Raw genomic sequence first — 27,317 nt, 5'->3', positions numbered from 1 at the left:
AGGTGGTGCCCACGATGCACAGTCAAAATTCCAAATGTGCCCACAGACCCAAAAGGTTGATTTAAGGCTACAGTACTAACCAACAGGTCTGAGGAAATGTGCATTTGCAACAGAATCTGTCCTCCGCTTCAGGACAGTGGATAGTAAAGGTAAAGGGACCCCTGACCATTAGGTCCAGTCGTGACCGACTCTAGGGTTGCAGCGCTCATCTCGTTTTATTGGCCGAGGGAGCTGGCGTACAGCTTCCGGGTCATGTGGCCAGCATGACTAAGCCGCTTCTGGCGAACCAGAGCAGCACACGGAAACGCCGTTTACCTTCCCGCCGGAGCGGTACCTATTTATCTACTTGCACTTTGACGTGCTTTCGAACGGCTAGGTTGGCAGGAGCAGGGACCAAACAATGGGACCTAACCCCGCCACGGGAATTCAAACCGCCGACCTTCTGATTGGCAAGTCCTAGGCTCTGTGGTTTAACCCACAGCGCCACCCACATCCCACAGCACCACCCATGTCACAGTGGATAGTAGGGATTCACATTTATGTCAAGATTTCCTGCTTGTGAGACTTGAATGAGACTCTTATCTTTATTTCCCCTCCTTACAGATCAATACTACAGCGTGGACGTGGGCAGCAGAATAGCAAGACCAGTCACACTACAGACTGGGCAGACTGTGTCCGGAGCCTGGTACAAGTGTCCTTTAGAGTGATTTGGAGCCTCCAAGAGCTGAAACAGAGACACCATTGCGTTTGACAATTTCCTCTAGTTTTTATTAATAAAAGACATAATGAAATATCCATACATCGATCCAAATTGAAAACGAACAAAAAACCTGCTTCAAGCTTGCCAGCCATTACACAAATGCAAGTAAGAGCAAGACTAGACAGACAGTATACACTGTTTTAATTTCTACTGAGCTTTAATTAATATTGCCTCTGTTCAGGCCTCCTCTGCCACCAGGAGTTACACCTGCAAAGGGAAAGGAAGAGTATTAATATATACTTTTGTTTCAATTAACTGCTATTAGCTATTAACTACGTTAATATCAGTTTTAAAGGATTCTTTCGAAGCCTGCCCACCACAAATCTTTTGGGAGAGTAATGTGGGGGTACAGAATGGCATCCCTGTAGCCAGAAGGAATAAGCACTCCATACATAATCTAGTATTTACACCTATTTTAACCAATTCAGAAACAGAAAGCTGTGCCGGAAATACTTTCTAGTTCCTTGAAATCGTTATGACAACTAGATTTACTCCTGCCTAATGGCTATGGAAACAGTTCACTCTGTACTGACTGGCAGATTGATACTAACAATTAATTACTTGGAATTAATACACTGCCTCTGACAAGCTCTTTAATTCTTTTTATTTCTTTAGTATGAGCTTTCAGATTCTCATTTCTTTTTGAGATCTAAGTTCAACTGAGGAGTTTCTTATATTTATTTGTTGCTAGCTACTGCCACTCGCATCCCTTTATAACGGCGGTTCTCAAACTTGAATCTCTGGGCCACACTTTCAGAATAAAAATTTGCTCTTGACACACCTAATTTTTAATTGATAAGCAATACATTGGAAAACACAACTGGGATCACCCTCAGTATCACTTGATGCTCTTGCTCTCATTTTGAAAAGATATCTATCCAGATCTGCAAATAAATATAATAATGCTTTTGATACACTACACTGAAAAGTTTAAATGTTTCTTTGATTGTCCTTGAATCTTCCTGCCATACTTGCCATCACCTGACCCTTTGAGAACCACTGCTTTATAAGAATGCCACATTGCACTAGATCAACTTTAAATTATGCTATTTTCCTTTTAAGTCAATCAAGTACCTTAGCTGATATATATTCTAAAGTCTCTGGGGTGAATAATCCTCATTATTCAATGTCTACAAGCCCCCTTGCATGTTTTGGTGGCTGCAATACTATGCAATACATACACTTATTTGCAATCCTATAGAGTTTAACACATCTGTGCAAGAGATGAAGGACACCTACCCCTCTGTCTGTTAAACTGACGGCCAGTTCTTAATGTTGTCGGCTGAAGTCTAACTCGCCGGAAAGGCTTCGGATGATTACTGCTTGTGTCTGAAAAGGAAACAGTATGGAACAAAACAAGAAATGTAAGGCCATGGCTGTCATTTGACTTTGTCATGCAAGCTAAGTGTAATCATGGCTGATTTTCAATATGCAAGCTGTTAACTTCAGTTTTATACTTCAAATCTGCGAGGGCAAATAAAATATCTAACTGGAAAAAGTAAAAAATTGGCTCTCAACCTTCTACATGCTGCTAGCTAGCTAACGGCTAGCAGTGACCGTTTTATGTGCATCCAATTGACGTCCACATGCTCATCACTGCGGACCTGGAAGTGGCCCCCAAATGGGGTGTAACAGGGGTGGGGGTGCAAATGGGGGTTTGGCTGTACTCCAGTATTAATCAACAACACACACAGGTGCCTGTGTTCAGGATCTTTACTAAAAGTAATAGAAAGCAAAAGACTCCTGGTGTTGCTTAAAATTATAAAAGCACATTGCTTGGTCAGAAGGATGGAGAATTACTGGTCAAAGGTTTGAGGACCTAGGCTGTTCTACACTGATATTTAGACCTTTTAACCTGAAATATTTATCTGGATCTCCTTTCTATCACTTAGAAAGATCAGATGAATGTCCTCCTTCCACATACTGAACAGACCATGGTTTCTCCTCCATGGATGCAGACAAAATAGTAACAAGGAAATTAATGAAGATCAAACAGAAAAGAACCAAACTTGGGGGGTTTAACTATCCTAATCTGGCAGCCCTCTATAAGTGAAAGGTCAACAGTACTTTATCCAGACTAGGGTTTCCCAAACTTTTGGACTATTTCCATTATCTCTGATCACTGACCCTGCTAGCTAGGGATGATGGGAGCTGTAGTCCCAAAACAGCTGGAGACCCAAGTTTTTGAGAAACCCTGATCCACTGAGATTTGATGGAACTGAACCCTACCTGCAGATGAACTAGAAGGGGGATCTTGACTTGTTGATGGGAGATCTGACTCATCAGGAGCTTGAGATGATTCTTCTTCCTGCTGGCTGTCTATTTCTAGACCAACCTCTGAAGTAATTCTAAAGGAAAATGGGAGACACACAAGGAATCTGCTAGTCAAAACCTCAAGATGGCACAGGAAATTGTGTAGCAGAGTTCCCCATCTCCAAACTTCTTTCAACAGTTAAGGGTTTTGACATGACCAAGAACAGAAGTGAACTCTCTTTCTAGTTCTTTTATTTAATCTGAAAGCGCATCCTGCTTACTAACTAGCAATGGTACAAGGTGACAAAGATTCAGTGATGAAATCTCTAGAAATTCAATATCTATGTATCACGAAATATCAGGGATGTATATGTGAAGGGAGAATTTGATAAGGATCCTGGCATTAAGAACTGAGCCTCCTGCTACCTGTGTAACTACAGCTTTTTCATAGCCAAATGCTGAGTTCTGTGTCTTGTTCACACTAAAGGTAAAGGTACCCCTGCCCGTATGGGCCAGTCGTGTCCGACTCTAGGGTTACACGCTCATCTCGTTTAAGAGGCCGGGTAATATACTCTTGGGTATATTCTGTTACTGGTTTTCTGCAGTTACATTTGTTCCTCCAACTATTTTGCTGGTGTTCATGATATCGAAGGTGTTCAAGATGAATTGCACCCAATAAAAATCTAGCACGTGTCACTCCCAAAAAATATTTACGGTATGTTTGCAAGAACTGCTCTTTCCAAAGAAAAACTCTATGTGAAAGCTTGGCAGGAAAATTATTGAGCTCATCTATCAACAACAGCACTGATGACCACACATTATTGATGAAAAAAGCAGTGCACAGCTGTCAAGTATTAGTAATACCCAAAGAAACATATTTGGTGTGTGTTTTTTTAAAAATGTTTCTGACTGCTTACTATTGCTGCCAAATAGTTTCTTAAAGGTAAAGGTAAAGGTACCCCTGCCCGTACGGGCCAGTCGTGTCCGACTCTAGGGTTGCGCGCTCATCTCGCTTAAGAGGCTGGGAGCCAGCACTGTCCGAAGACACTTCCGGGTCATGTGGCCAGCGTGACGAAGCTGCTCTGGCGAGCCAGCACCAGCGCAGCACACGGAAACGCCGTTTACCTTCCTGCTATATAAAGCGGTACCTATTTATCTACTTGCACTTAGGGGTGCTTTCGAACTGCTAGGTGGGCAGGAGCTGGGACCGAAAGATGGGAGCTCACCCCGCTGCTGGGATTCGAACCGCTGACCATACGATCGGCAAGTCCTAGGCACTGAGGTTTTACCCACAGCGCCACCCGCGTCCCTAAATAGTTTCTTACACTTCTCAATTTGAGCAGCCTATACATTTTAACATCTTTAATGCCAAATGATACCCAAATCAAACAAGACCAGTTTGACTGCCATTTTTGACTGCATTTTTGAGAATCACGCCATGAGGTAATGGAATACAGATGGAAGCAATTATCTCTCTTGCCCTGGCAACTCAATTTAAGAACTGCAGCCTGAAAGCAGTTCAAATGCGAAGTTAAAACCTCCCCTTGCAAATGAGGGAACAGAAATACCAGTTCATCATACAAAGTCACAATGCTGAACATTTATATAGTACAGTGGAACCTTGGTTCTCAAATGCCTTGGTACTCTAACATTTTGGCTCCTGATTGCCGAAAACCCAGAAATAAGTGTTTCTTTTCCAGCGTTTTTTTGGAGGCCAAACGTCTGATGCAGTTGTCAGCTATTGTTTCTGGGGCACCTGCGCCAATCAGAAGCCGCGCCTTGGTTTTCGAACGTTTCAGAAGTCAAATGTACTTCCAGAACGGAATACGTTCGACAACCAAGGTTCCACTGTAGTTCAAAAAGCTTTACATACATGATTTCCGTTACCCTTACAATAACCAGTGAGGATTTAAAGCTAGCCTCCTAGGTCGTAGTTTGACTTAATTTAGAGGTTTTCATTTAGGACAAAAAATATTGAATGTATTTTTTTAGAAAAAAGATAACATATTGATGTGGAGAAAGGCATTTCAATAAGATTACATTCAAGCCAGACGCAACGTGCAGAATCGTCTTAACTGAATGGTTGAGCTTACCCTTCTGACTCTGCCTCTACAAAAACTTCATCGCCATCATCACCTGTACCAGATTCTGAAGTGGTCGATAAGTTACCAGTGGATGTTGTAACCATTGGGACAGACTGGGAAGCATGTTCAGAAGCATCAGCAGTGGAGCTTTCAGTAAACACAGACACTTGAAACAAAGATTAGAGAATAAACTAGAACCATCTAACACTTGGATGATACGTCGCCGCCCCCGCCCCCCCCCCCCAAAAAAAATTGTGAATGCGGGAAATAACACATTTGCTTTGGAATGAATAGAACCTCAAGTGGGATACAGATATCTTCGTATTTTTTTTAAAATTACATGTTGTATTTCACAACTAGCACACTTCACGTTAGTACAGGCCTGGTTGTAAAGCCTGCCATAACCTGATCCGTTAGGTCACAGTATTATACGGCTGGTGGGATGTTTGGCTTTGGGAGTCTCATGTTCCATGCAGGTATGGCTTTGTAGAACTTTATGTTTGTGTGGCAGGTGGGGGGAGGCAGTTTTGGATTGTGGAATAACGTAGAGAAACATGATTTGAGAGAAATATATTGGGAAGTGGGAGACACAGTGGTGCCCCGCAAGACGAACGCCTCGCAAGACGGAAAAGCCGCTAGACGAAAGGGTTTTCCGTTTTGGAGGCGCTTCGCAAAATGAATTTTCCTATGGGCTTGCTTCGCAAGACGAAAATGTATTGCGAGTTCCTGCGGGGTTTTTTCCCTCCCCCCCCTTTTCCTAAACCCTAAGCCGCTTATCAGCTGATCCGCTAAAAGCCGCTAAACCGCTAATAGCGCTAATCCGCTAAGCTATCAATGGGCTTGCTTCGCAAGACGAAAAAACCGCTATACGAAGAGCCTCACGGAACGGATTAATTTCGTCTTGCGAGGCACCACTGCACCAAAATCCCAGAGAAGACTGGAGTCTTTGATCCCTAGAAACCTCTCATGCTTTCCTTGCATTTAAGCATGTGGCCATAAGCCATCACATTCTCAGATTGTTCTGCGACCGCACATTTAGTTGTTTTGTTTTTTTTAAAAAAGACTATCCTGGTGCTGAGGGTGTGGCAAGGAATTTTTTGTTCAAGACCACTGTAATGTATATTAGTATTATTATTACTACGGTATTACACTTTGTAGCCAAGATTGTTATACAGGTGTCCCCCCACTTAGGCGTGGCGACAGGAAAAAATAATAATTCAAAGCTGGAAATGGCAGGAGAGAGCTAGAGAGTCCTTGTGGCTCACAAGGAGACCCTCCCCGAGCTCGAAGGGGACATCAATGAGGACAGAGGAAGTTCTGATGAGACCAGAGGTGCAAGTGGGCCTTTGTTTATGCTACTCAGCCTCTCCAGGGTCCCCCCCCCTCCTTCCAGACCATTTGACAGAGAGGCGACAACCAATCTATGTGTGTCCAATTGGCGTGTGACAGCACGTGCCGAACCGGGAAGTGGCTTTAAACATGGAAAGAACAGTCCTAAAGGAGCCCGGAAAGGGCAAAAAACAGCGCCTAGCAATCCCACGAGCCTTTGCAAGTGCAATCCCAGGAGCCCTTGCATCGAACGTTGGACATCTGGTAAGTGCTACTGGTTCTGTAAAGGGTTTCCAGAGTGTTTGCAGGCTTTCCCAATGCTGTTTCAAAAATGCACGATTTCACATAACTGTGTGGTGCCTCAGAAAGTTAGCACACACATAAACTGGGAGTTGCCTGCATTTAATATCGGACATAGCTAACATGACGCCCTCCATATGTATGACTCCCATCACCCCTGATCATTGGGCTGTGCTAGCTGGGGCTAGCATTAAAAGCTGGAATCCAGCATCTGAAGAGTGTGGTGTTGGCTAACCCTGCTTTATATTGTGAGTGTTGCATTATGAATTCTTGCCTCCCTGCTTAAAACCAATTTCTTGAAAGAGGGCTGGCCCTGAACTCTTACCTGGGAACCACACAAAAGGCATTTTTAGGAGGAAGTTAAAAGCGTAACTACAGTGGTACCTCGGGTTAAGTACTTAATTCGTTCCGGTGGTCCGTTCTTAACCTGAAACTGTTCTTAACCTGAAGCACCACTTTAGCTAATCGGGCCACCTGCTGCCGCCGCACCGCCGTCGTGCAATTTTTGTTCTCATCCTGAAGCAAAGTTCTTAACCTGAGGTACTATTTCTGGGTTAGCGGAGTCTGTAACCAGAAGCGTATGTAACCTGAAGCATCTGTAACCTGAGGTACCACTGTATATGCATTTCTTAAATAAGCAGCTGTACAGTAAAACCAACCAACCAACCAACCTGATCAGTTCCCAATAAAGCTGCATTTTCAGGAAGACTATCGGAACAAGAGAGTACCCATGTTATGAAACATTATATGCTCAAAGCTGTAGAATCAAGATATGAGGGAAATCCCCCGAACTCACCAGGTGCCGCAACCTGAAGTGGAGTTGTTGGGACACTGCGACCTCCTGATTCTTCTTCATGGGCGAGGAAGAGTGGTGTTTCATACATTCCCAAACCTGAAAGCAATTTGAGAGAAGTTAAACTGAGGTTCCCAGTAGTGATGTATGGAAGTGAGAGCTGGACCATAAAGAAGGCTAATCGCCAAAGAATTGATGCTTTTGAATTATGGTGCTGGAGGAGACTCTTGAGAGTCCCATGGACTGCAAGAAGATCAAACCTCTCCATTCTGAAGGAAATCAGCCGTGAGTGCTCACTGGAAGGACAGATCGTGAAGCTGAGGCTTTGGCCACCTGATGAGAAGAGAAGACTCCCTGGAAAAGACCCTGATGTTGGGAAAGATGGAGGGCACAAAGAGAAGGGGACAACAGAGGACGAGATGGTTGAACAGTGTTTTCGAAGCTACTAACATGAGTTTGACCAAACTGTGGGAGGCAGTGGAAGACAGGAGTGCCTGGTGTGCTCTGGTCACGAAGAGTAGGACACGACTAAACAACAACAACAAACTGAGGGAGCTTCAACAGAATAATATCTAGCCACCAAAGTAATGAATCATCTGAACCAGTTTGTTTTTTATATGGTACTGGCCAGGTACTAAAGAACCTCTCAGGTAGTTCTGTGCACCTTGAGTAGAGTTTTAAGGTGATTTTCCTCCCTCACATGGAGGCACAGCCCAACCCAAGTTGTATGATTGAGATTCAAAGCGCATAGTGTCCCTTTCATACAAAAAAAGCAAGAAGTAGAGACAATTTGCACCCACTTTCTGCTTGTAAAATGGAATTTAAAGACAAAAAAATATTCAAGGACCAAAGAACCAAACCAGAACTCCACTGAATATAAAACAGAAAGACAGGACTGAATATTTGTACCTCCTTGCGATGCAAGCTGACCGAGGTCTGACTGGCCCGAGGTTTGTGGCATATCTTCAATAGGTCCAAACCTGAATCTAGGAACTCCAGCCACCTGAGGGGAGCTAGAATAAAAGTTGCAGTCAGTTTATCAATCATAAGTTTGCTGCCCCTTAGTGGGATAAATGGGGGAGAAGAAAAGGAACAAACAAAGGAACCACACAGCAGTGGTTTGCTGGAGCAGAAAACTCATTTCTGCGATGTGTTTCCATATGAGTCTTCCTACAGGTAAGGGCCAACATTTAAACAATTTATGCCTATCCTTCAAAAGAGGAGAGATGCCGAGAATGTCTAAACACTTGAAGAATACTATTATCCAATGACAGGAGGTCATGCAGCCTTTATTTCAAAACTTCAGTGAAATTAAGTATTTTGCTGTGGAAACAGTAAAGCTGCCCAAGAATGTTTAGAGAAATTTGCTGGCCAGGCCCCTGGCAGGAATTGTTTTGGTATTTTGACTTACATAGTACATCTTTGTAACTGAAGGTGCCACTTACTGAATCGCTTCTGCAAATCCATCTGTGCGATGAGGTACCACCAATGTTGGGGTGCTTGGAACAGTCCTGTCCTCATCATCAAAAAAGTGTTGCTGCTGAAGAAGAAGACATTAAAATGACAAGCAAACTCAACAACCACAGTCGTACCTTGGAAGTCAAACAGAATCCATTCCGGAAGTCCCTTCGACTTCCAAAACGTTCAGAAACCAAAGCGCCGCTTCTGATTGGCTGCAGGAGGTTCCTGCAGCCTATCGGAAGCCCCGTCGGAACGTTTGGGGTCCAAAGAACGTTCGCAAACCGGAACACTCACTTCTGGGTTTGCGGCTTTCGGGAGCCAAAATGTCCGAGTACCAAGGCGTTTGGGATCCAAGGTATGACTGTATTGCTATTGCTACACATTTTTAAACAGCCATCCCTTCTTAATATCTCGCTTGGTGTAATAAAATGACGTCGATTTCTGTATATATGCCCAATCCATATTCTGAGGAATAACCGAAACGTGGAAATTCAGCTGACAAGTACTTTCAAGGACAGTATTCCAAAGAAAAGGTGCAAGACTTTGTGCTGAAGAGGCAAAGAACGTTATCGTAGAAACATCCTGCTTTTTTAGCTGGATCAATAATAATTGGATTATTCATTTGAATAACATGCTCTGTTGAGGGCAGGAGGCTACCATGTGGCTACTCAGTTCTCTCTAAAATGCTCCCTGCATATAATAGAAACAGTCCACCACACAATCTTGATTAACTGAAGTTTCAATTGTACCCATAGCAGAAAATGTTTAGAAACTGTACTACTTACCATGCCACCTATGCCAGGGGTTAGCTGAAGTCCACGTCCTACAGACTGCCTCCGTGGCATTGGGATTCTCTGTACGTCCAAGAAAATGTCAAACGCTTCAGTACACATTTAGTTGGGGAACCCACAGGGCCACTGGCCAAATACACCCCAAGCTCTTAATAGCTGGCTCCTTGAAATTCCCCTTTGATGACCACCCCCCTTAAACTGAGTATACCGATAGTAAAGGTAAAGGGACCTCTGACCATTAAGCCAAGTCGCGGAAATATGAAAGATGTGCCCCTCTGTAAAGGTAAAGGGACCCCTGGCTGTTAGGTCCAGTCGTGAACGACACTGGGGTTGCGGCGCTCATCTCGCTTTATTGGCCGAGGGAGCCGGCGTACCACATGGGTCATGTGGCCAGCAGGACTAAGCCGCTTCTGGCGAACCAGAGCAGCGCACAGAAATGCTGTTTACCTTCCCGCCAGAGTGGTACCTATTTATCTACTTGCACTTTGACGTGCTTTCGAACTGCTAGGTTGGCAGGAGCAGGGACCAAGCAACGGGAGCTCACCACGTTGCGGGGATTCGAACCGCCGACCTTCTGATCGGCAAGTCCTAGGCTCTGTGGTCTAACCCACAGCGCCACCCGCGCCAGAGTATACCGATGGCACCACATAAAAACAATCAGGAGTGGCAGAAGAGCTCACCATCATAGACCATGAAAAGGAAAAACACGGCAGGCAAACATGCCCTGGTTTGCTTTCATTCTTATACAGTAGAATTGTAGAGTTGAAAAGGACCACGAGAGTCACCTAGTCCAACAACCCTGTAATGCAAGAATCTTTTGCCCAAACCCACAACCCTGAGATTAAGAGTCTCATGTTCTACTGGCTGAGCCATCCCAGCAGTCAAACGGCACCTTCCTCTTAGGAGATACAGAGCCATTTGCAAAGAGAATCTAGGACTCTGGGCAAGTACCGTATTTTTCGCCCCATAGGACGCACTTTTCCCCCTCCAAAAATGAAGGGGAAATGTGTGTGCGTCCTATGGGGTGAATGCAGGCTTTCGCTGAAGCCTGGAGAGCGAGAGGGGTCGGTGCACACCAACTCCTCTCGCTCTCCAGGCTTCGGGCAGATATCTGCAAGCCTGGGGAGACCAGCGCGACTTCCCGCCGGGCTCCCTAGGCTTGCGGATAGCAACCTGTTCTGGGGGCTGGGGTCGGGGGAAGCTCGGGCTTCCCCCGCCCCAGCCCCACGCCTCGGGGGGGGGGGGGGAATATTTTTTTTTCTTTATTTCACCCCCCAAAAAACTAGGTGCGCCCTATGGGGCGAAAAATACGGTAACTGCAATACTTGTCCCCCTTCTAAAACAAAAGATAGCTTATTTTATAAACAGCAACAATCCTAAAAGTCACGACCGTTCACTTATATAATCAATTGTTTTGGATTGACTATTTTTTTAAAAAGAAAAGAATAAAGACCATTGCTCTTGCCACTGTGAAGAAATGCTATGAGGTTTCTTAGCTGCTGTTCTTGCTGGGTTTTGTTTTTGTTTTTTTAGTTTAAATGGGTTACAATTTCAAAACACCCACCCACCACTAGGCAGGGGGCTTCCACCCTGTGGAACACCCTCCCATCAGATGTCAAGGAAATAAACAACTATCTGACTTTTAGAAGACATCTGAAGGCAGCCCTCTTTAGGGAAGGTTTTAATGTTTGATGCTTTATCGTGTTTTTAATATTCTGTTGGGAGCCGCCCAGAGTACCTGGGGAGACCTAGCCAGATGGGCGGGGTATTATTATTATTATTATTAATAATAATAATAATAATAATTTGTTGTTGTTGTTGTTGTTGTTGTTGCATTCCTGAACACTTGTACAGTGGTACCTCGGGTTAAGAACTTAATTCATTCCAGAGGTCCGTTCTTAACCTGATAATGTATTTAACCTGAAACACTACTTTAGCTAACGGGGCCTCCCGCTGCCACCACACTGCTGGAGCACAATTTCTGTTCTCATCCTGAAGCAAAGTTCTTAACCCGAGGTAATATTTCTGGGTTAGCAGATTCTGTAACCTGAAGCGTCTGTAACCCGAGGTATCACTGTACTGCTCTTTCTGCACAAAGCGACTATCAGCTTTAAGGGCAAGATAAAACACATCCAGGTATGGCAATTTATAAACACCACAGATGCTCATATTTCAGCTGAAGAGGATCCACCTAAGAACAGTTTGCCAAATGCACAAAATAAAATTCAGCGTCAAAGTGGTTTCCGTACCTGTACTGGTGGTCCCAGCTCCTGCGGTGGAGCAGGAATAGCGTGAATAGTCAGCCGCGGGGGCAAGGGGTGAGGTCGAGGTGGGCGTGGTGTCTGTCTCTCCGAAGCAGATGTTGGCTGCTGTTCCCTCGGGCTTTCCTGAGAAAACGTAGACTCTGCTGCGCCTGTGCTCCCGTCACCTTGTAATAAAGAAATATACGTTTAGAAAAAGGCATTTGTAACCCCAAACTCTGTAGCGAATCATTTCTAGCCCTTTCACTCATCTATTTGCTGCAGAAGTGGATATAGGCACTGTGCAATATGGATATAAAATTTACAGCATGTTATAGTTTAAGAGAAAATTATATGAAAATGATATATTGTTGATATCTAACAGTGGCAAAAATGTATAAATCTAAATCAAACAAGTGCTGGAAATGTAAAGAGAAAGAAGGTTCTTTTTATCATATGTGGTGGTCTTGTAGTATGGATAAAGCTTACTGGGAAATGATGTATAATGAATTGAAAAGGATGTTCAAAATAAATCTTTGTAAAAGAACCCCAAAAGCTTTCTTTTGGGAATTATAGGAAGAGAACTACCTAAATTGTATAGAAATTTATTAATGTATGTTACTACAGCAGCAAGAATTCTACTTGCCCCAAAATGGAAAGAAGCAGAAGTCCTAGCAAAGGAAAAAGGGAAACAAAAACTTATGGAATATGCAGAAATGGCGAAACTTACCGGAAGGGTAAGAAATCAAGACAACAAACTTTTTATAAAAGAATGGAAATGGTTTCTTGAATATTTACAGATAAATTGCAAACGGATAAAAACATTGGCAGGATTATTGTAATAACCTGCAGTTTCATAGGAGTATATATTTAAAGTAGATAATTCAATGAGCAAATTAAATGAATTTGGATATGCAGAAGATATTGAAAAATAAATTTAAGGAACTGCCAAAAGAGGGGGAAGGAAGTCAAACTTTTAAACAAGAAAGAAAAAAGATACAGGGCACAATGACTGATTCCGCTGCACAGGGCACAGAGCTGGGGTGGGGTGTGGGATGCAGAGCAGGGTGTCGCAATTATGACATAGTGAATTTAAGAGAAAAGGTGCCAAATTTTGGCTTGGCACAGGGCGCCGCTAAAATCTGAAAGGCCAAAGTCCACCCCAGTTTGCGGCAATGAACCTTGTTTCATTTCATTATCAGCAAAAGGGAAGCCGGGAAAAGGACAGATTTTTTGTCGAAGCGGAATTACAACAGGACACATTGCTTCCTTTCCTTCCTCTGCCCCCGCAAACCCAGAAACACAGAATTCAGTGAAATGAGCTATACCACAATTTTGAGAGTCAGCTGCTCTCTGGCTGCTTTCTCCTCCAGCGATGCTCTCTTCCGTTTCTGTACTGGGGTCCATTCCATCAGTTCCCTGAAAGAGACCATCAAAAAATCCGAGGTATTGAGAGCTTCTTAAATTACTTTCTCTTTAAGATTTTACAATCCCTCCTTTTAACCTCACAAACTATCTGCTGTGCTTTAAACCAGCTGGCAAGCTACAACCTACATTGCTATTCCCACGACTACCTCCAGTCTTCCATTCGCTTTGAGAAACATTTTCTCCTCGGGATCAAACTAGACACACTGTCAGTATAACATGACAATTATCTGCTCAACGCCAAACACACAATTTTGCCTGCTGTTTTTACCTCTGCATCGTCCGCTTCATATCCATCATTGCCATCGACGCTCCCAGTGCCTTCGTTGCTATCATCACCTTCATCTCCCATTCCTGTGTCTTCATCTTCATCATCCTCATCATCCTCTTCCTCGTCTTCATACTCCTAATGCAACAATTAACATTTGAGAAATTAAACAGACCCATTTTAAAATTTTGTTCAGAATCATTTGCTTTCTTGTATGAAGGGACGCGGTGTGAGTAATGAAACAGGACTGGGCTCTTGCATGGAGCTGCGGATTATTAGCAGGGATTTAGAAGTTTTGGCCCTCGGTTGCGGTGTGCAAGGGGGAAAATGCTCTTAGAGCAGGGAGTACAAAAGTGTCGCTGCCTTCTGCATTTGAGTCAAATTCATACATTTTAATGGCGGCATCAGCTAGGCCGCAGCCACGGCATACGCAACCTACACAACTCTAGATCCCTCTTCCAGACCCTTATGTACCTGATAATAATTAAGAACTGTATTTAAAAAAAGGGAAGGGGGGCCAAAATATCATTCTAAATTTTCTGCAAACTATATCCGATTCAGGTAGTAAATATTTAACGCTTAGGGGAACAGTGAATATTTAAACATGCACAGCCTTCTTTTTCTTGGTGTGCACCGAGGAAGATAAGAGTTTAAGGTTAACTGCCTTATTGGCTTGGAAAAGTACTCTTCTGCTAGTCTAAGGCATTTTAAGATGTGCAATACACACTTTTACAGGGAATGCAAAACAACAACAAGCCACAACCAATATCAAACACTGTTGAAAAGGACTGTAGAGCCCTTGTAATTTATGTGCAACAAACGAGTAGCAACTTATGCTGTGTAGAAATATCATTTTTATTTTACGAAACACCCACACATACTTCTGCTTCGCCATCGTTTTCTTCATCCTCATCCTCTTCATCGTCACTGTCGATAACAATGACATCATCTCTCTTGCCCTGGCCATCCTGGGACGATGTTGTGTTCTGCTGATCTGACTGAAGATCTATTGGTGGGGACTGAGAAGTCTCCTCGCTGTCTTCCATGGGAGTATAGTCCCCTTGTGTTACACCCTAAGTCAAGACAAATCGAATAAAACCCAAAGTAATGCCAACAGGAGGAGTACCTCCAGGATTTAAAGCCGTTTGCCATATGCCGATATTATATGAAAAGTCTATGTGATCTGATTTTGAGCCAAAATTTCTAGTTTGCCAACCAGAAAGACTTGAAGTGTGTCAATACTCCGGATCCTATTGTCAGTGTAATCAAAGTTTACTTTAGCTGGGACTATTACTTGCCAGGAAGCTTTCTTTCTTTCTTGTGCTATTTCTTGCAAAAGGAGCAAGAATACTAATCTTAGGCCATACACTGTATATCTGGAGAACCTTGGTCAGAAAAAAAGCACTGTTCAGGCTTCTCGCTCAAGAGTACGCTTATTTAATATTTTTCCCCCTGAAGTCTGTAAGGAAGACCCTGCTAATAGCATGTAATAACAAGCTTGAAGTTTTCCTCACTTTTAGGCATTTGAAAACAAAGCATGCACAACTGGATGAAGATCTGCGAATAACCTAATTCACAGTAACAAAACATGCTCCTTTTCAGTACAGCTAGGTTGTGTTTGTGACTAAGTTAAATTAAAACTGAGCAGCACACGCTGTCACGTAAAAACTTCACAAACATTTATGGTTCAGAACGTGAAGCACTTAAAGGGTGTCTATTGCAGCGGAAGTACAGCTGATGTTATCTTTTGGAACATCCGACAGACAATATGCCTCTTAAGGCAAAGTAGAATTTTACTATGAGTCACCTGGGAATTTTTATAGTACTAGTGGAACTGTGTGTCAGCCAATAATGTAAAAAGGTAATGTGGCTCTTTAAATCTTCCCATCAGAAACTCCCTCCCCCAGTATAATATTCACCATTGAATTCTACAGAAACCTTCCTATTGTTTATCATTACAGTGGGGTGCCGTGGGACGCGGGTGGTGCTGTTGTCTAAACCACAAAGCCTAGGACTCGCCGATCAGAAGGTCGGCGGATCGAATCCCCACAGTGGGGTGAGCTCCTGTTGCTTTGTCTCAGCTCCTGCCAACCTAGCAGTTCGAAAGCACGTCAAAGTGCAAGTAGATAAATAGGTACCGCTCCGGCGGGAAGGTAAATAGCATTTCCGTTCGCTGCTCTGGTTTTGCCAGAAGCGGCTTAGTCATGCTGGCCACATGACCCGGAAGCTGTATGCTGGCTCCCTCGGCCAGTAAAGCGAGATGAGCACCGCAACCCCAGTGTCGTTCACGACTGGACCTAACGGTCAGGGGTCCCTTTACCTTTACAGTGGGCGCATCTTTCATTGCAACAGTAGAAGTGCTCTCTACTGGTCAGAAATCAGCTTTATAGCTAAATATAAAGGAACTGGATTGGTCTGAAGCAAAGGCGTAGCTTGCTAGCTGGCACCCGGAACAGCAGGAGCAGGGTGATCCACCCACGGGGACAGAGCAATCCACCCAGGGGGGGTGATGCTGTGATCCGTGCACAGGACGCTGCAGCGATTTGCCCAAGGGGGTGCTGCCGTGATCCACGTATGGGCTGGATCCCTCAGGCACCCCCTCAGGGATGACACCCAGGGCGACCTGCCCCCCCCTGCTTAGCCTCCATTCTGAAGAAATGTGCCCAGCACACTCTTTTTTTACTATTCCCCCTGCCACCAGATCACACAAATGAAGGTCAGAGGACTCTGGAGCTGTGCCATCTTGGGAACCCCAGCCCAGCTCATGCACACAGACTTTTCTGAATCCTGCCATGGCATAAGCATGAGGTGCAAAATATTCCTCTGGTTAGAGAAAGACTCGCTTACTTCTCCAATGGAATCCTGAGAATCCTGATTGTAGACTTGAGCTTCTATTTCTCCATCTGTGCTTTCTTCCGCAGTCACTTCCTCCTGAAACATGACATCAATTTGTTAACACTAATTTAAGTGACAGATGATGGGGAAAACGTCAAGATCACCAGCAATACATGCCATGCATATAATGTTCTACCTGGGTTTCTTCACTGTACAAGGCAAAAACATAGCAGCAAATCTTTAAGCAACTACAGTGGTACCTCTGGTTACGTACTTAATTCGTTCTGGAGGTCCGTTCTTAACCTGAAACTGTTCTTAACCTGAAGCACCACTTTAGCTAATGGGGCCTCCTGCTGCCGCCGGAGCATGATTTCTGTTCTCATCCTGAAGCAAAGTTCTTAACCCGAGGTACTATTTCTGGGTTAGCAGAGTCTTTAACCTGAAGCGCCTGTAACCTGAAGTGTATGTAACCGGAGGTACCACTGTATTCCACCTATCTATGAGAACCAACTCAAAATTCACACTAAAGTCAATACTCTACAATCTATGTAGTTATGAACAGAACAGAAAAAAACCCCCAATCATCAAGAAGAGGATTTTCCACATCTTCTATAGTTCATTATTGCACAAATGTGATTTATTTCTTATTTACACTAGTGGCTTGCTCAAAACAGAAATGTGGATCGTTTGACCTGCAACTACTTGATTACTCATCATTTGATGTCTGGCAGCTGAAAGTGTGTCATGATTTCAGAGAAAAGTATTACATTTGAAAAGACACCAAGTACGATGTTTGGTATCCCTGGACCCAAGTAGATGTGATGTTAATTCCATGAATGTAATTCAAATTGCATATTATTTGGCATGTACATAGACGATCGGGGCAATACTGAGCAGCCTCAGGGCTCTTTCGTGACCAAGTTCCTGACCAAGTATCATGTCTCTACAGCTGCTATCTGTATTTCTAAGGAAGCCTTCATTGGCGGCAATAAAATTTCTCTTGGAAATGGAAATACTGTAGCAGCTTTGAAGAGGGAATTTTTGTCAAGGCAATGGAAGGGAGAAATTCCCCGTCCCCATTCCCAACGCTGCTCAGCCTTTCCTCAGCACCTGATATTTACGTAACAAAAAATGTGCACACAATTCATATCACTTCTAGTTTGACCCAGTGAAGGTTCGCACACACCATACAGGTATCATGGAAATTCGGACACTAAAAATGAGAAGCTGCAGTCAAATACAAGCAGAACATCCCACCCTAGCCAACAGAACCTGCCAATTGTATTTGACACTGGGTGATGTGACAGGTTTGTCACCACCCATTCCAAATGCTTCAGAGCTTTTAAAAGCCAGCTTTCTGGGAAAATTTTCCCTCTTCTCCTAGCCCAGTTGCGATACCCATAACCAAACACAACTAAATTAGTGCCGTTCTTCTTCTTACAAACCTCTGGCCCGACTCTTTGAACACTTCTCATTTTCTTTGCAAGAGGCATATCAACTATCTCCTCAGGAATTTGGTCTGAGTTTTCAACTGTGCTATCTTCTTCTTCCTCGCGGGAGCGTTTGGGTAAAGAAGAACTTGGCGTAGCTGAAACTTAAGGAGAAAATTTCATTAAATTCAAAACATACTTTGCCCAAGGCACAAAGAAAAACAAACAATTGTGGCTTTCTTTTTTGAGGAGCACCTTAAAGACTGATGCTGGCACTTTAAAATTACTTCTTTTAACTCTAATTCAAAATTATATATTTAAATAAAAACCAAAGTTTATTTAGTGCTTTCCCCAAGTCTACAGAAGCAAAACTGTCCTGGCTAAGCCCTTAATTCTTCTAATTTAGGAAATTTAACCAACCTGTGCCAAATACTGCTGTCGAAGTAGACGGTCTTTCTATCTGTGAACTCTGCACCACCTCCAAAATATTGGGGGGTGGATCTTGAGTGGCTGGTTCTATCTGAGGATGGCTCTGCTGAGTGGGCTGAACAAAAGCTGTCGCTTGAGTTTGCTGCTGAACTGTCAAGATGGGCTGGGAGAGAGAGGTCTGGACGTTGGGGCTTGTGGAGCGCACAGATCCACTTGTGCTTCCATAGACTGGAACATGTTCAACTGGTCCTTCCGACTGCATAGCTAAAATAAAATTGTTGTAACCGTTAGTTCCAGCCACATAATATTCAACTTTTTCAAAAATGAGAAAGCTATAGCTGTGGCCCGGGGTTCAGGCTGCTACGCAGCTCTGAAATAAATTCCATCTCACTTCCTTTTATATTTAAGGTGAGCAGCGCTGACAACAGAATCAAGGGAAATGCCTCACAATCTATAGACTAGGGGACAGTCCTTTCTACAAACCAGAATTATACATTTCAGCTGCATGGAAGTTAACATGCATGCTACTTTAATGAACACGACAAACCCATCGCCTGCCTACTACAGCATTATTCTTTTCTATTAACTACCTTTGAGAAGACAAACGGATCTAGGCATTTCTGTGTACTGTTCTTCACTTCCTGTTTCTTTCCCTTCGGCATTTTCAAAATTCAAACTGGTTTTTGCAACTACAGTGGAAGTTTTCCATTTCTACAAAAAGCAATATAGATTAAGAAGAGCACTGAGGTTCCACAAAATCCTTGATATAGGAACAACCCAAGAACCGGGATTGCAACCATGAACGTTCCACCCTAGGGCCAGTGCTTTTTTCCTAAAAAAATGTTTCGGGTACTCTCATTTTGACTCAAGAAAATCACCATTTTATGGTTCAAATTGGTAAAAATAAATACAGTAAATGGACAAAAGTACAAAGATTCACAAAATTTTTAGGGGTATGCGTCCCCCTGCGTCCCCCCAGAAAAAAGCACCACCTAGGGCACTTTATGTTATGATGTTCATTCTATCAAATCCCAACCTCAACCATCAGAAGGGTTTCCCCGCTTTAGGAATTGAATGGCTTCACAAACAGTACAGGAGGCAAAATATGCCTCTGTGTTCTAATGCTTTTGATGCAGTGGCATTGTGATGGCCTGGGATTTGGACTCGGAGGCTGAACCTGAGGGATCCCAGCCTGCACAGGATTCCCCGCCTCCAGAACTAGCTGAGCCGGGGCTGGGGCCTAAGCCTGTGCTGGATCCTCAGGTGCAGGCACCAGCTGAGTCTGGTCTTGCTCCTGAGGTGATGGAGGACCCACTGCCTGCAGGTGCTCCACTCTCAGCCCCGTCAGAGGAAATTGAGGTTGCCTCTGGGTCTGGTAACCCTCCAGCCTCTCCTGAGCTGCAGAGGCTCAGGGCAGAGAGGCGGAGGGAACTAAGTTCCCGCAGGAGGAGTGCTTGCCTCCAGGCCAGGAGAGACAAGTCACCTGAGGATCAGGGCTGCCCTAATGCCTCGGGGCAGATAAAAGCCGGCCAGCCCCAGACCCAAGTTGCGGGAGCTACATTGTTGGTTGCTAGTTCCTGCCCGAACCCTGTCCTGCTTTCCTGCCTGAGCTCCTGACCCGCCCTGGCTCCCTGCTTGCAAGCCTGTCCCTGACTTCACCCGATTCTCTGCCCTGCACCCAGCTTCAGCTACTATGGACTGCCTCCACGTTGAACCTTTGACCACGGACCGGACTTGGACCTCGCCTCTCGGGTAACCCACGGGACCAGCACAGGCATATAGAATCCTAGAAATTACACATAAAAAAATGACTATTCATCATGTACATTGTTAAGCCTTTTGATCAGTAATGTACCTTCCTGAGTTTCCACCTGTGTTGTCGGCATAACTGTGGCCGTTGGGGTAGATGTAGGATTTGTGACAGTTGTCGGAGTCAGCATTGGGCGGATGCTGGCCCTTGGGGTCGATTTGTTCCCAGCTATTGCAGCTGCTGACACTTTGCTTGGAGTAGATACAACAGGAGTTGGTTTGATGTTGGCTGTCGGTGGATCTGAAGTACTAGCACTAGATAAAAGTCAAAGTTGCATCTGTTAGATATTATTCTAAATATATGCAAATATATGCAAGTAAACAGTCTTCACTGGAGTAATGTGTAGAAAGGTAAATGTAAAGGACCCCTGGATGGTTAAGTCCAGTCAAAAGTGACTATGGGGTTGCGGCGCTCATCTCGCTTTCAGGCCGAGGGAGCTGGCGTTTGTCCGCAGACAGCTTTCTGGGTCATGTGGCCAGCAGGACTAAACCACTTCTAGCACAATAGGACATTGTGACAAGTGCCAGAGCCTATGGAAATGCCGTTTACCTTCCTGCCACAGTGGTACCTATTTATCTACTCGTGCTGGTATGCTTTCAAACTGCTAGGTTGGCAGGAGCTGGGACAGAGCAACAGGAGCTCACTACCACGGTGGGGATTTGAACCGCCGACCTTCCGATCGGCAAGCCCAAGAGGCTCAGTTTAGACCGCAGTGCCACCCACGTCCCTAATGTGTAGAACAGAGGCGGCTATAATGTATAAAGTATCTAGGCTCCCCACTCAGCCCATTCCCGTCTACCAGTCCCTCAGCTGATCAAGCCCCCAGGAGAGGGCTTCGTTAAACGGCTGCCCATGCCTCAGTGGAGCAGTTAACAAAGCCCCACCCCTGCTCACCTGATCAAGGCAATTTGAGCTGGTAATAGATACATCCCGGGTTCCAGGCTGCTGCCAGCACAGCACAGGCTGGCAGGGGGGAAGTGAGCTGTGCTGCCAGTGGCAGGGGAGCCGCAATATACCACTAGCTCAGAAAGTCGGAAACCTGTATTGTAGTTTGACCGTCATACTGGTTTCAGACAATTAATTTCGTATCGCCATGTGCTAGTAGCAGCTTATAAAACAAGAGTGGGAAGGATCAACAGAGATATGAAAGAATGAACCCAAGAACTCACATTCCTCTGTCACCTGCAGCAGGAGTTGATTTAAGGGTGATCTGTCTCTGCTGTTCTGGAGCCTATTGGACAAAATGCTTCAGTAAGCCACAGGATTCAAAATATCAGTGCAAATGATTGTATGAAATAGCAGCTAAGTCTTGCATTCTACTGATTTATTATCAGAATATTGACATTTGTGTTTTTATTACAGATTTATTGACTTATTCTCAGAAGGCGGTGGACTCTTCTTCACTGGAGGTTTTTAAGCAGAAGCTGGATATTCATCTGTCATGGACTACAGGAGGTTGGACTAGATTTCCCTTAGGGTCCCTTCCAACTCAACAATTCTATGACTCTATGCCATCTTCAAAAATCCATACCCCTCAACCACCACAACTAATCTAGTAGCAGCTTTAGTGGATGGGAATTTGGTATCAAACTACAAAATTAGAGCTGCACAAATGGTCTACCTTATCAGTTTAAAAAAAAAAAGGCAAAGGACCCCTGGGCAGTTAAGTCCAGTCAAAGGCGACTATGGGGTTGTGGCTTTCAGGCCGAAGGAGCCGGCATTTGTCCACAGACAGCTTTCCAGGTCATGCGGCCAGCAGGACTAAACTGCTTCTGGTGCAATGGAACACTGTGACAGAAACCAGAGTGCATGAAACGCTGTTTACCTTCCCACCGAGGCGGTATCTATTTATCTACCGTATTTTTCGCCCTATAGGACGCATTTTTCCCGCTCCAAAAATGAAGGGGAAATCTGGGTGCGTCCTATGGGGCGAATGCAGGCTTTCGCTGAAGCTTGGAGAGCGAGAGGGGTCGGTGCGCACCAACCCCTCTCCCTCTCCAGGCTTCAGGAACACATCCGCAGCCTAAGCAGTCCTGCGGGAGTTCCCGCAGGGCTGTCTAGGCTGCGGATAGCAGCCTGCTTCCCGGAGCGCCGGGCGCCCTGAAAGCAGAGTGCCCAGTGCTTCGGGAACACATCTGCAGCCTAGAACTCCCGCAGGGCTCCCTACGCTGCGGATAGCAGCCTGCTGCCCGGCGCGAAGGGCGCCCTGAAGCAGAGCGCCCCGTCCACCGGACAGACATCGGCCAGCCCCACAAGCTCGGGGGACAGCAAGGAAGCACAGCGCCGCCATCCCGCTGTTCCTCGACCTGGTTCAGTTTCCCCGACCTGGTTTTGGGGGGGAAATAAAGGGAATTTTTTTTCCCTTTATTCCCCCCCCCCAAAAAAAACTAGGTGCGTCCCATGGGACGAAAAATACGGTACTTGCACTGGTGTGCTTTCGAACTGCTGGTTGGCAGGAGCTGAGACAGAGCAACAGGAGCTCATTTCATTGCGTGGATGATTTGAACCGCCGACCTTCCGATCGGTAAACCAAATGGCTCAGTGGCTTAGACCACAGTGCCACCCACGTCCCTACCTTATTGGTAGATTCTGCTGGCTCATCTCGCTGCTCGTGGTGCCTCTCTTGCTGCTCTCGGAGCTCTCTCTCTAGGCGGCAAATGCGGCCTTCATACTGCGATTTAAGTGCGCTCATCCGCACTTCCAACTCAGTCTTCTGCTCTTCCAGTGCACTGCTCTTTTGTTTCCACTCCTCGCTTTCTTTGGTCAGCTGTTCCTTCGCACCTGAATTAAAGTATAGGAAGGCAAGTCAAAACTCCTTACTATGTCTCTTTACACAGGAATTCTGAAAACAGCATTTTCATGAAGAGCTCTGTCCCTGCAGGTCCCCTAATACAGTGGTACCTCAGATTACATATGCTTCAGGTTACATACGCTTCAGGTTACAGACTCCTCTAACCCAGAAATAGTACCTTGGGTTAAGAACTTTGCTTCAGGATGTGAACAGAAATCGGGCTCCGGAGGCGCAGGAGGCTCCATTAGCTAAAGTGGTGCTTCAGGTTAATAACAGTTTCAGGTTAAGAACGGACCTCCAGAACAAATTAAGTACTTATCCCGAGGTACCACTGTATTCAACATTTCCATTTTAACATGGTGTTATGCAAATGTTCAAGGGCTACAATGAGAGGGGACTTGGATCAGGACCCCCCTCCAATCCAAAATCCATGTCGGGTATTATATCTGCACAGTGGCCTGAGTGTGTATGCAAGCAGACCACCACTCAAGAGGACGCAGCCTCCAAGTTTCTGTCAACATGTGCTGAGCTCTATACATAGGGCCCTTGCATTAACAGAATACTGGTACTAATCACAAACGACTCCTACCCAGACGTGGGGCCGGCTCAAATCTGCCATCTCTGGGAGAAGAATGTCCCTTAATTCTGGCTCTGGCTCTACCAGGAAACGAGAGTCTGCAAACAGCTCTGGCCTAATCAGTAAACAGATACAGCTGCTTTTCTCCTCTTCATACTACAGCACTTAGCTTAAGAGAAGGAGGATTATTTCCTGGTAGGTTCCTGCAAGCTTAACTATGCCCATTAGTCCTGCTGGGACAACTGACTCCCAGTTCTATTTCTACTGTGAAATAATGCAGCATTCAATGCATGGTTATGAGATGGGCTTCTGTGCTGGCAGAGTTCCCTATCCCCTTACCAAATACAACTCCTGATTATCTGGATAGGGCTAAGCCATGTTTACAAAAGCAGCAGCAATAAAGGATGGAATATTTTAGGAGAAGAAAATAGGATTAGATGTGATGTCATGTGCATCTGTCTGTTTATACAAGCACACTTTGGAAATCACTTTGTGCACCTGACGAAGTGGACTCTCTCTTATGCAAGCTTCTACCTTGATCAAGTAGCTGGAACCTTAAAGGTAAAGGTAAAGGTACCCCTGACCATTAGGTCCAGTCGTGACCGACTCTGGGGTTGTGCACTCATCTCACTCTATAGGCCGAGGGAGCCGGCATTAGTCCGCAGACAGCTTCCGGGTGATGAGGCCAGCATGAAAAAGCTGTGAACCAGAGCAGTGCACGGAAACGCCCTTTACCTTCCCACCGGAGTGGTACCTATTTATCTACTTGCACTTTGACGTGCTCTCGAACTGCTAGGTTGGCAGGAGATGGGACCGAGCAACGGGAGCTCACCCCGTCGTGGGGATTTGAACCGCCGACCTTCTGATCGGCAAGTCCTAGGCTATGTGGTTTAACCCACAGCGCCACCCGCGTCCCGTAAGCTGGAACCTTAAAGGTAAAGGTAGCCCTGCCCGTACGGGCCAGTCTTGACAGACTCTGGGGTTGTGCGCCCATCTCACTTAAGAGGCCAGGGGCCAGCGCTGTCCGGAGACACTTCCGGGTCACGTGGCCAGCGTGACATCGCTGCTCTGGCGAGCCAGAGCCGCACACAGAAACGCCGTTTACCTTCCCGCTGGTAAGCTTACAGCAACATAAAAACCTTACGCCGAAGAACTAAAAATGGCAACTGCTTCGAAAGAACTGCCAGGCAATTCACCTGCTAACTGTGCAATCCTCTGCTTGGCAGCCAGAAGCGTCTTCTTCGTCTTCTCCTCCTTCTCAGCAACCTGCTGCCTGAGCTGCTCCTCTTGTGATGTTTTTTCCTGTAGATCTTGCTGAAGACGGGAAGCCTCTGACTGAAGCTGGGCTACCTGTTCCTGGAGATTTTTTACTTCGGCGTCCTTCTCGCCAAGCGTCTACAGAAAGCAAGACATGGAAACTTCAGGATACAGAATTGCTTTCAATCGCTGGGTGATTAGTGAAGTAGCGCAAGCTTTCTATGAAAAGATCGTAGACAATCTAAGAGCTGTAAGAGCACTGGGTGTTTGAATCTGAGTATACTGTAAAGGAGGGACGCTGGTGGCGCTGTGGGTTAAACCACAGAGCCTAGGACTTGCCGATCAGAAGGTCAGCAGTTCAAATCCCCGCAGTGGGGGTGAGCTCCCGTTACTCGGTCCCAGCTCCTGCCCACCTAGCAGTTCAAAAGCACGTCAAAGTGCAAGTAGATAAATAGGTACCGCTCCGGCAGGAAGGTAAATGGCGTTTCCGTGCGTTGCTCTGGTTTGCCAGAAGCAGCTTAGTCCTGCTGGCCCCATGACCCAGAAGCTGTACGCCGGCTCCCTCGGCCAATAAAGCGAGATGAGCGCCGCAACCCCAGAGTCAGTGATGACTGGACCTAATGGTCAGGGGTCCCTTTACCTTTATACTCTAAAGGTAACTTCTCCCTGTGGTGTAATGTTTTCTGAAACACTTACAAACGATTTTCTATGGTATTTTTTCACCACTACCTACTATTCCCCAATGGTTTCAGGGCAGCACACCTGGGAATAGCCCTTTAAGGCACGTTAAGCTGAAACAGCATGACTGGGATCTAAACTTGGTCCCCCATCATACAAGCACAACATCCCACTTCGCTATTTTTGGTAAGCTGATTATTCATTTTGGGAGTTGGCTACAGACACATATGGACCTCAGAAAGGTCTCTCTCACCTTCTGTAAATTTTCAATCTGTCCTTCCAAGGCTTTTATCTTGGTCTCAGCTTGGCTCAGAGCTTCTTTCAGTTCTTGAATTTCTTTGTCTGAAGCATGTTGCTCTTGCTGTTCTGCAGAAGACTGAGTTGATGTTTCTGCAATCACCTAAAATTTTGGAAAGTAAACATCTGCGTTGGTGAATAGGATCGGTATTATGCAAGCTATTAACCAAAATTACAGCAGGTTGTACATTCAACAACAACAACAACAACAACAACAATAATAATTTATTTTTTAGACCCCGCCCATCTGGCTGGGTTTCCCCAGGTACTCTGGGTGGCTCCCAACAGAATACTAAACAGAATAAAACTTCAAACATTCTACATTCCTACAGCCTCCCCAGAAGCACAATTTTCAAAAATGAAGACTAGCTGAATTTACAAAAATTTAATATGGAAGAGCTCTTCCATTTTACTTATCAGAAGTTAAAACCTACCTTGTCATGTTGTGCTTTCAGTTCTTCATACTGAGTCTTGTATCTACGTCCAATTTTCTTGACCTGTGTTATCGTTTTAACTTTCTCTTGGATGTCAGCCAGTTTAATGTCTAAATCTTTCTGAAGGGTGTCCTTTTCAGTTTTCGTTTTTGCCAGATCTTCTCGGAGGGTCTGGACCAGATTCTGACTTGTTGTCAGTGAAGCATTTGACCTTAACAAAAATTGAAAGAACTTCTAATACAACGGAAACCAGAGAGAGCTACTTTCTGTATACTGCTGCCTTTTATTATTGGAAAATGCGAGCAGTTTAAAAGAGGTATGAAAATAAAAATTAAGGGTCCTTGCTTTAGATAGATAGATAATACTTTATTCGGCTATAAGCCCACAAGGTAAAACAAATCAACAAATAAAATAGCATTTTACAATCTAAAACATCAACTAAAATATTTCAACGCATAATCTCCTTCACATTACTTACAATCTCTAGATGTACCGTATTATGGCCTTGAAGATAAAGATGGTGCATAGAGTTTACTAGATTTTGAATAGTCATGCAGCATTCCATGAAGTCTTTTATATGAAAGAACTGAAATCAGGAATCTGGCAACCTGTAATGTTCTATAAGAGTCAATGTCCTGGAGTAGATAAGCTGCTTATGGTATGAATCCACTGCTGCTACTAGTACCAGCACATGTGGTAAAGGCTGAACAAATATATCAGGATTAGAATAACTGCTGAACAAGAACTTAATGTTGATAGGAACGGGTGCTTTGACCATCAAGTATTTGGCATCTCCAAAATTTTAAGACATTCTTTGAAATTTACCTTGCAATTTCTGCTTTAAGCCTGCCTATGTCTTCACTCATCTGCTGTATGCGTTTGGTATTCACCTCCTTCTCCGAAAGAAGCTTCCGATACTCTTCAATATCTGTATCTTTTTGTTGGCTCAATAAATGCTGCAAGAAGAAATTTACCTATGAGCGAGCTTATTTTTTATTTTATTTTACAATTTATCTTATTCATCTGGTTTCTTTTGTATATTTATATTGCACTTAGTATCAGCAGGGTATTTAAG

At 44.7% G+C, this 27,317-nt stretch overlaps 2 protein-coding genes across 9 annotated transcripts in view; one reads left to right on the top strand and one right to left on the bottom strand.

Annotated features, from left to right (window-relative positions):
- Positions 1-735, top strand: part of PRG4 (proteoglycan 4) — a 41,188-nt gene extending 40,453 nt beyond the window's left edge. For all 7 annotated transcript variants that reach the window (XM_079981030.1, XM_079981025.1, XM_079981029.1 and 4 more), the window contains one exon: positions 604-735. In XM_079981030.1, coding sequence (XP_079837156.1) covers positions 604-707 — 104 coding nt within the window. In that variant the 3' untranslated portion in view covers positions 708-735. The remainder of the gene's footprint in view (positions 1-603) is intronic.
- An 11-nt stretch (positions 736-746) lies between these two features.
- The window catches only part of TPR (translocated promoter region, nuclear basket protein), a 62,368-nt gene continuing 35,797 nt past the window's right edge, over positions 747-27,317 (bottom strand). Inside the window, exons 29-50 of one of the 2 annotated variants that reach the window (XM_079980997.1) lie at positions 27,068-27,198; positions 26,243-26,453; positions 25,765-25,911; positions 24,773-24,971; positions 22,784-22,989; positions 21,378-21,439; positions 20,254-20,462; positions 18,390-18,662; positions 17,985-18,133; positions 16,552-16,635; positions 14,586-14,777; positions 13,708-13,842; positions 13,340-13,430; positions 12,021-12,199; positions 9,766-9,834; positions 8,965-9,059; positions 8,429-8,532; positions 7,523-7,618; positions 5,107-5,263; positions 2,990-3,108; positions 2,000-2,089; positions 747-967 (exon numbers count right to left, since the gene is read on the bottom strand). In XM_079980997.1, coding sequence (XP_079837123.1) covers positions 918-967; positions 2,000-2,089; positions 2,990-3,108; positions 5,107-5,263; positions 7,523-7,618; positions 8,429-8,532; positions 8,965-9,059; positions 9,766-9,834; positions 12,021-12,199; positions 13,340-13,430; positions 13,708-13,842; positions 14,586-14,777; positions 16,552-16,635; positions 17,985-18,133; positions 18,390-18,662; positions 20,254-20,462; positions 21,378-21,439; positions 22,784-22,989; positions 24,773-24,971; positions 25,765-25,911; positions 26,243-26,453; positions 27,068-27,198 — 3,048 coding nt within the window. In that variant the 3' untranslated portion in view covers positions 747-917. The remainder of the gene's footprint in view (positions 968-1,999; positions 2,090-2,989; positions 3,109-5,106; positions 5,264-7,522; positions 7,619-8,428; positions 8,533-8,964; positions 9,060-9,765; positions 9,835-12,020; positions 12,200-13,339; positions 13,431-13,707; positions 13,843-14,585; positions 14,778-16,551; positions 16,636-17,984; positions 18,134-18,389; positions 18,663-20,253; positions 20,463-21,377; positions 21,440-22,783; positions 22,990-24,772; positions 24,972-25,764; positions 25,912-26,242; positions 26,454-27,067; positions 27,199-27,317) is intronic. The other variant, XM_079980998.1, reaches the window with a different exon arrangement.

This window comes from Podarcis cretensis (genome assembly GCF_951804945.1).
Source record: "Podarcis cretensis genome assembly, chromosome: 6".
Lineage (NCBI taxonomy): Eukaryota > Metazoa > Chordata > Lepidosauria > Squamata > Lacertidae > Podarcis > Podarcis cretensis.
Note: the sequence above shows the minus strand (reverse complement) of the source record. Positions and strands in the feature narration are given on the sequence as shown.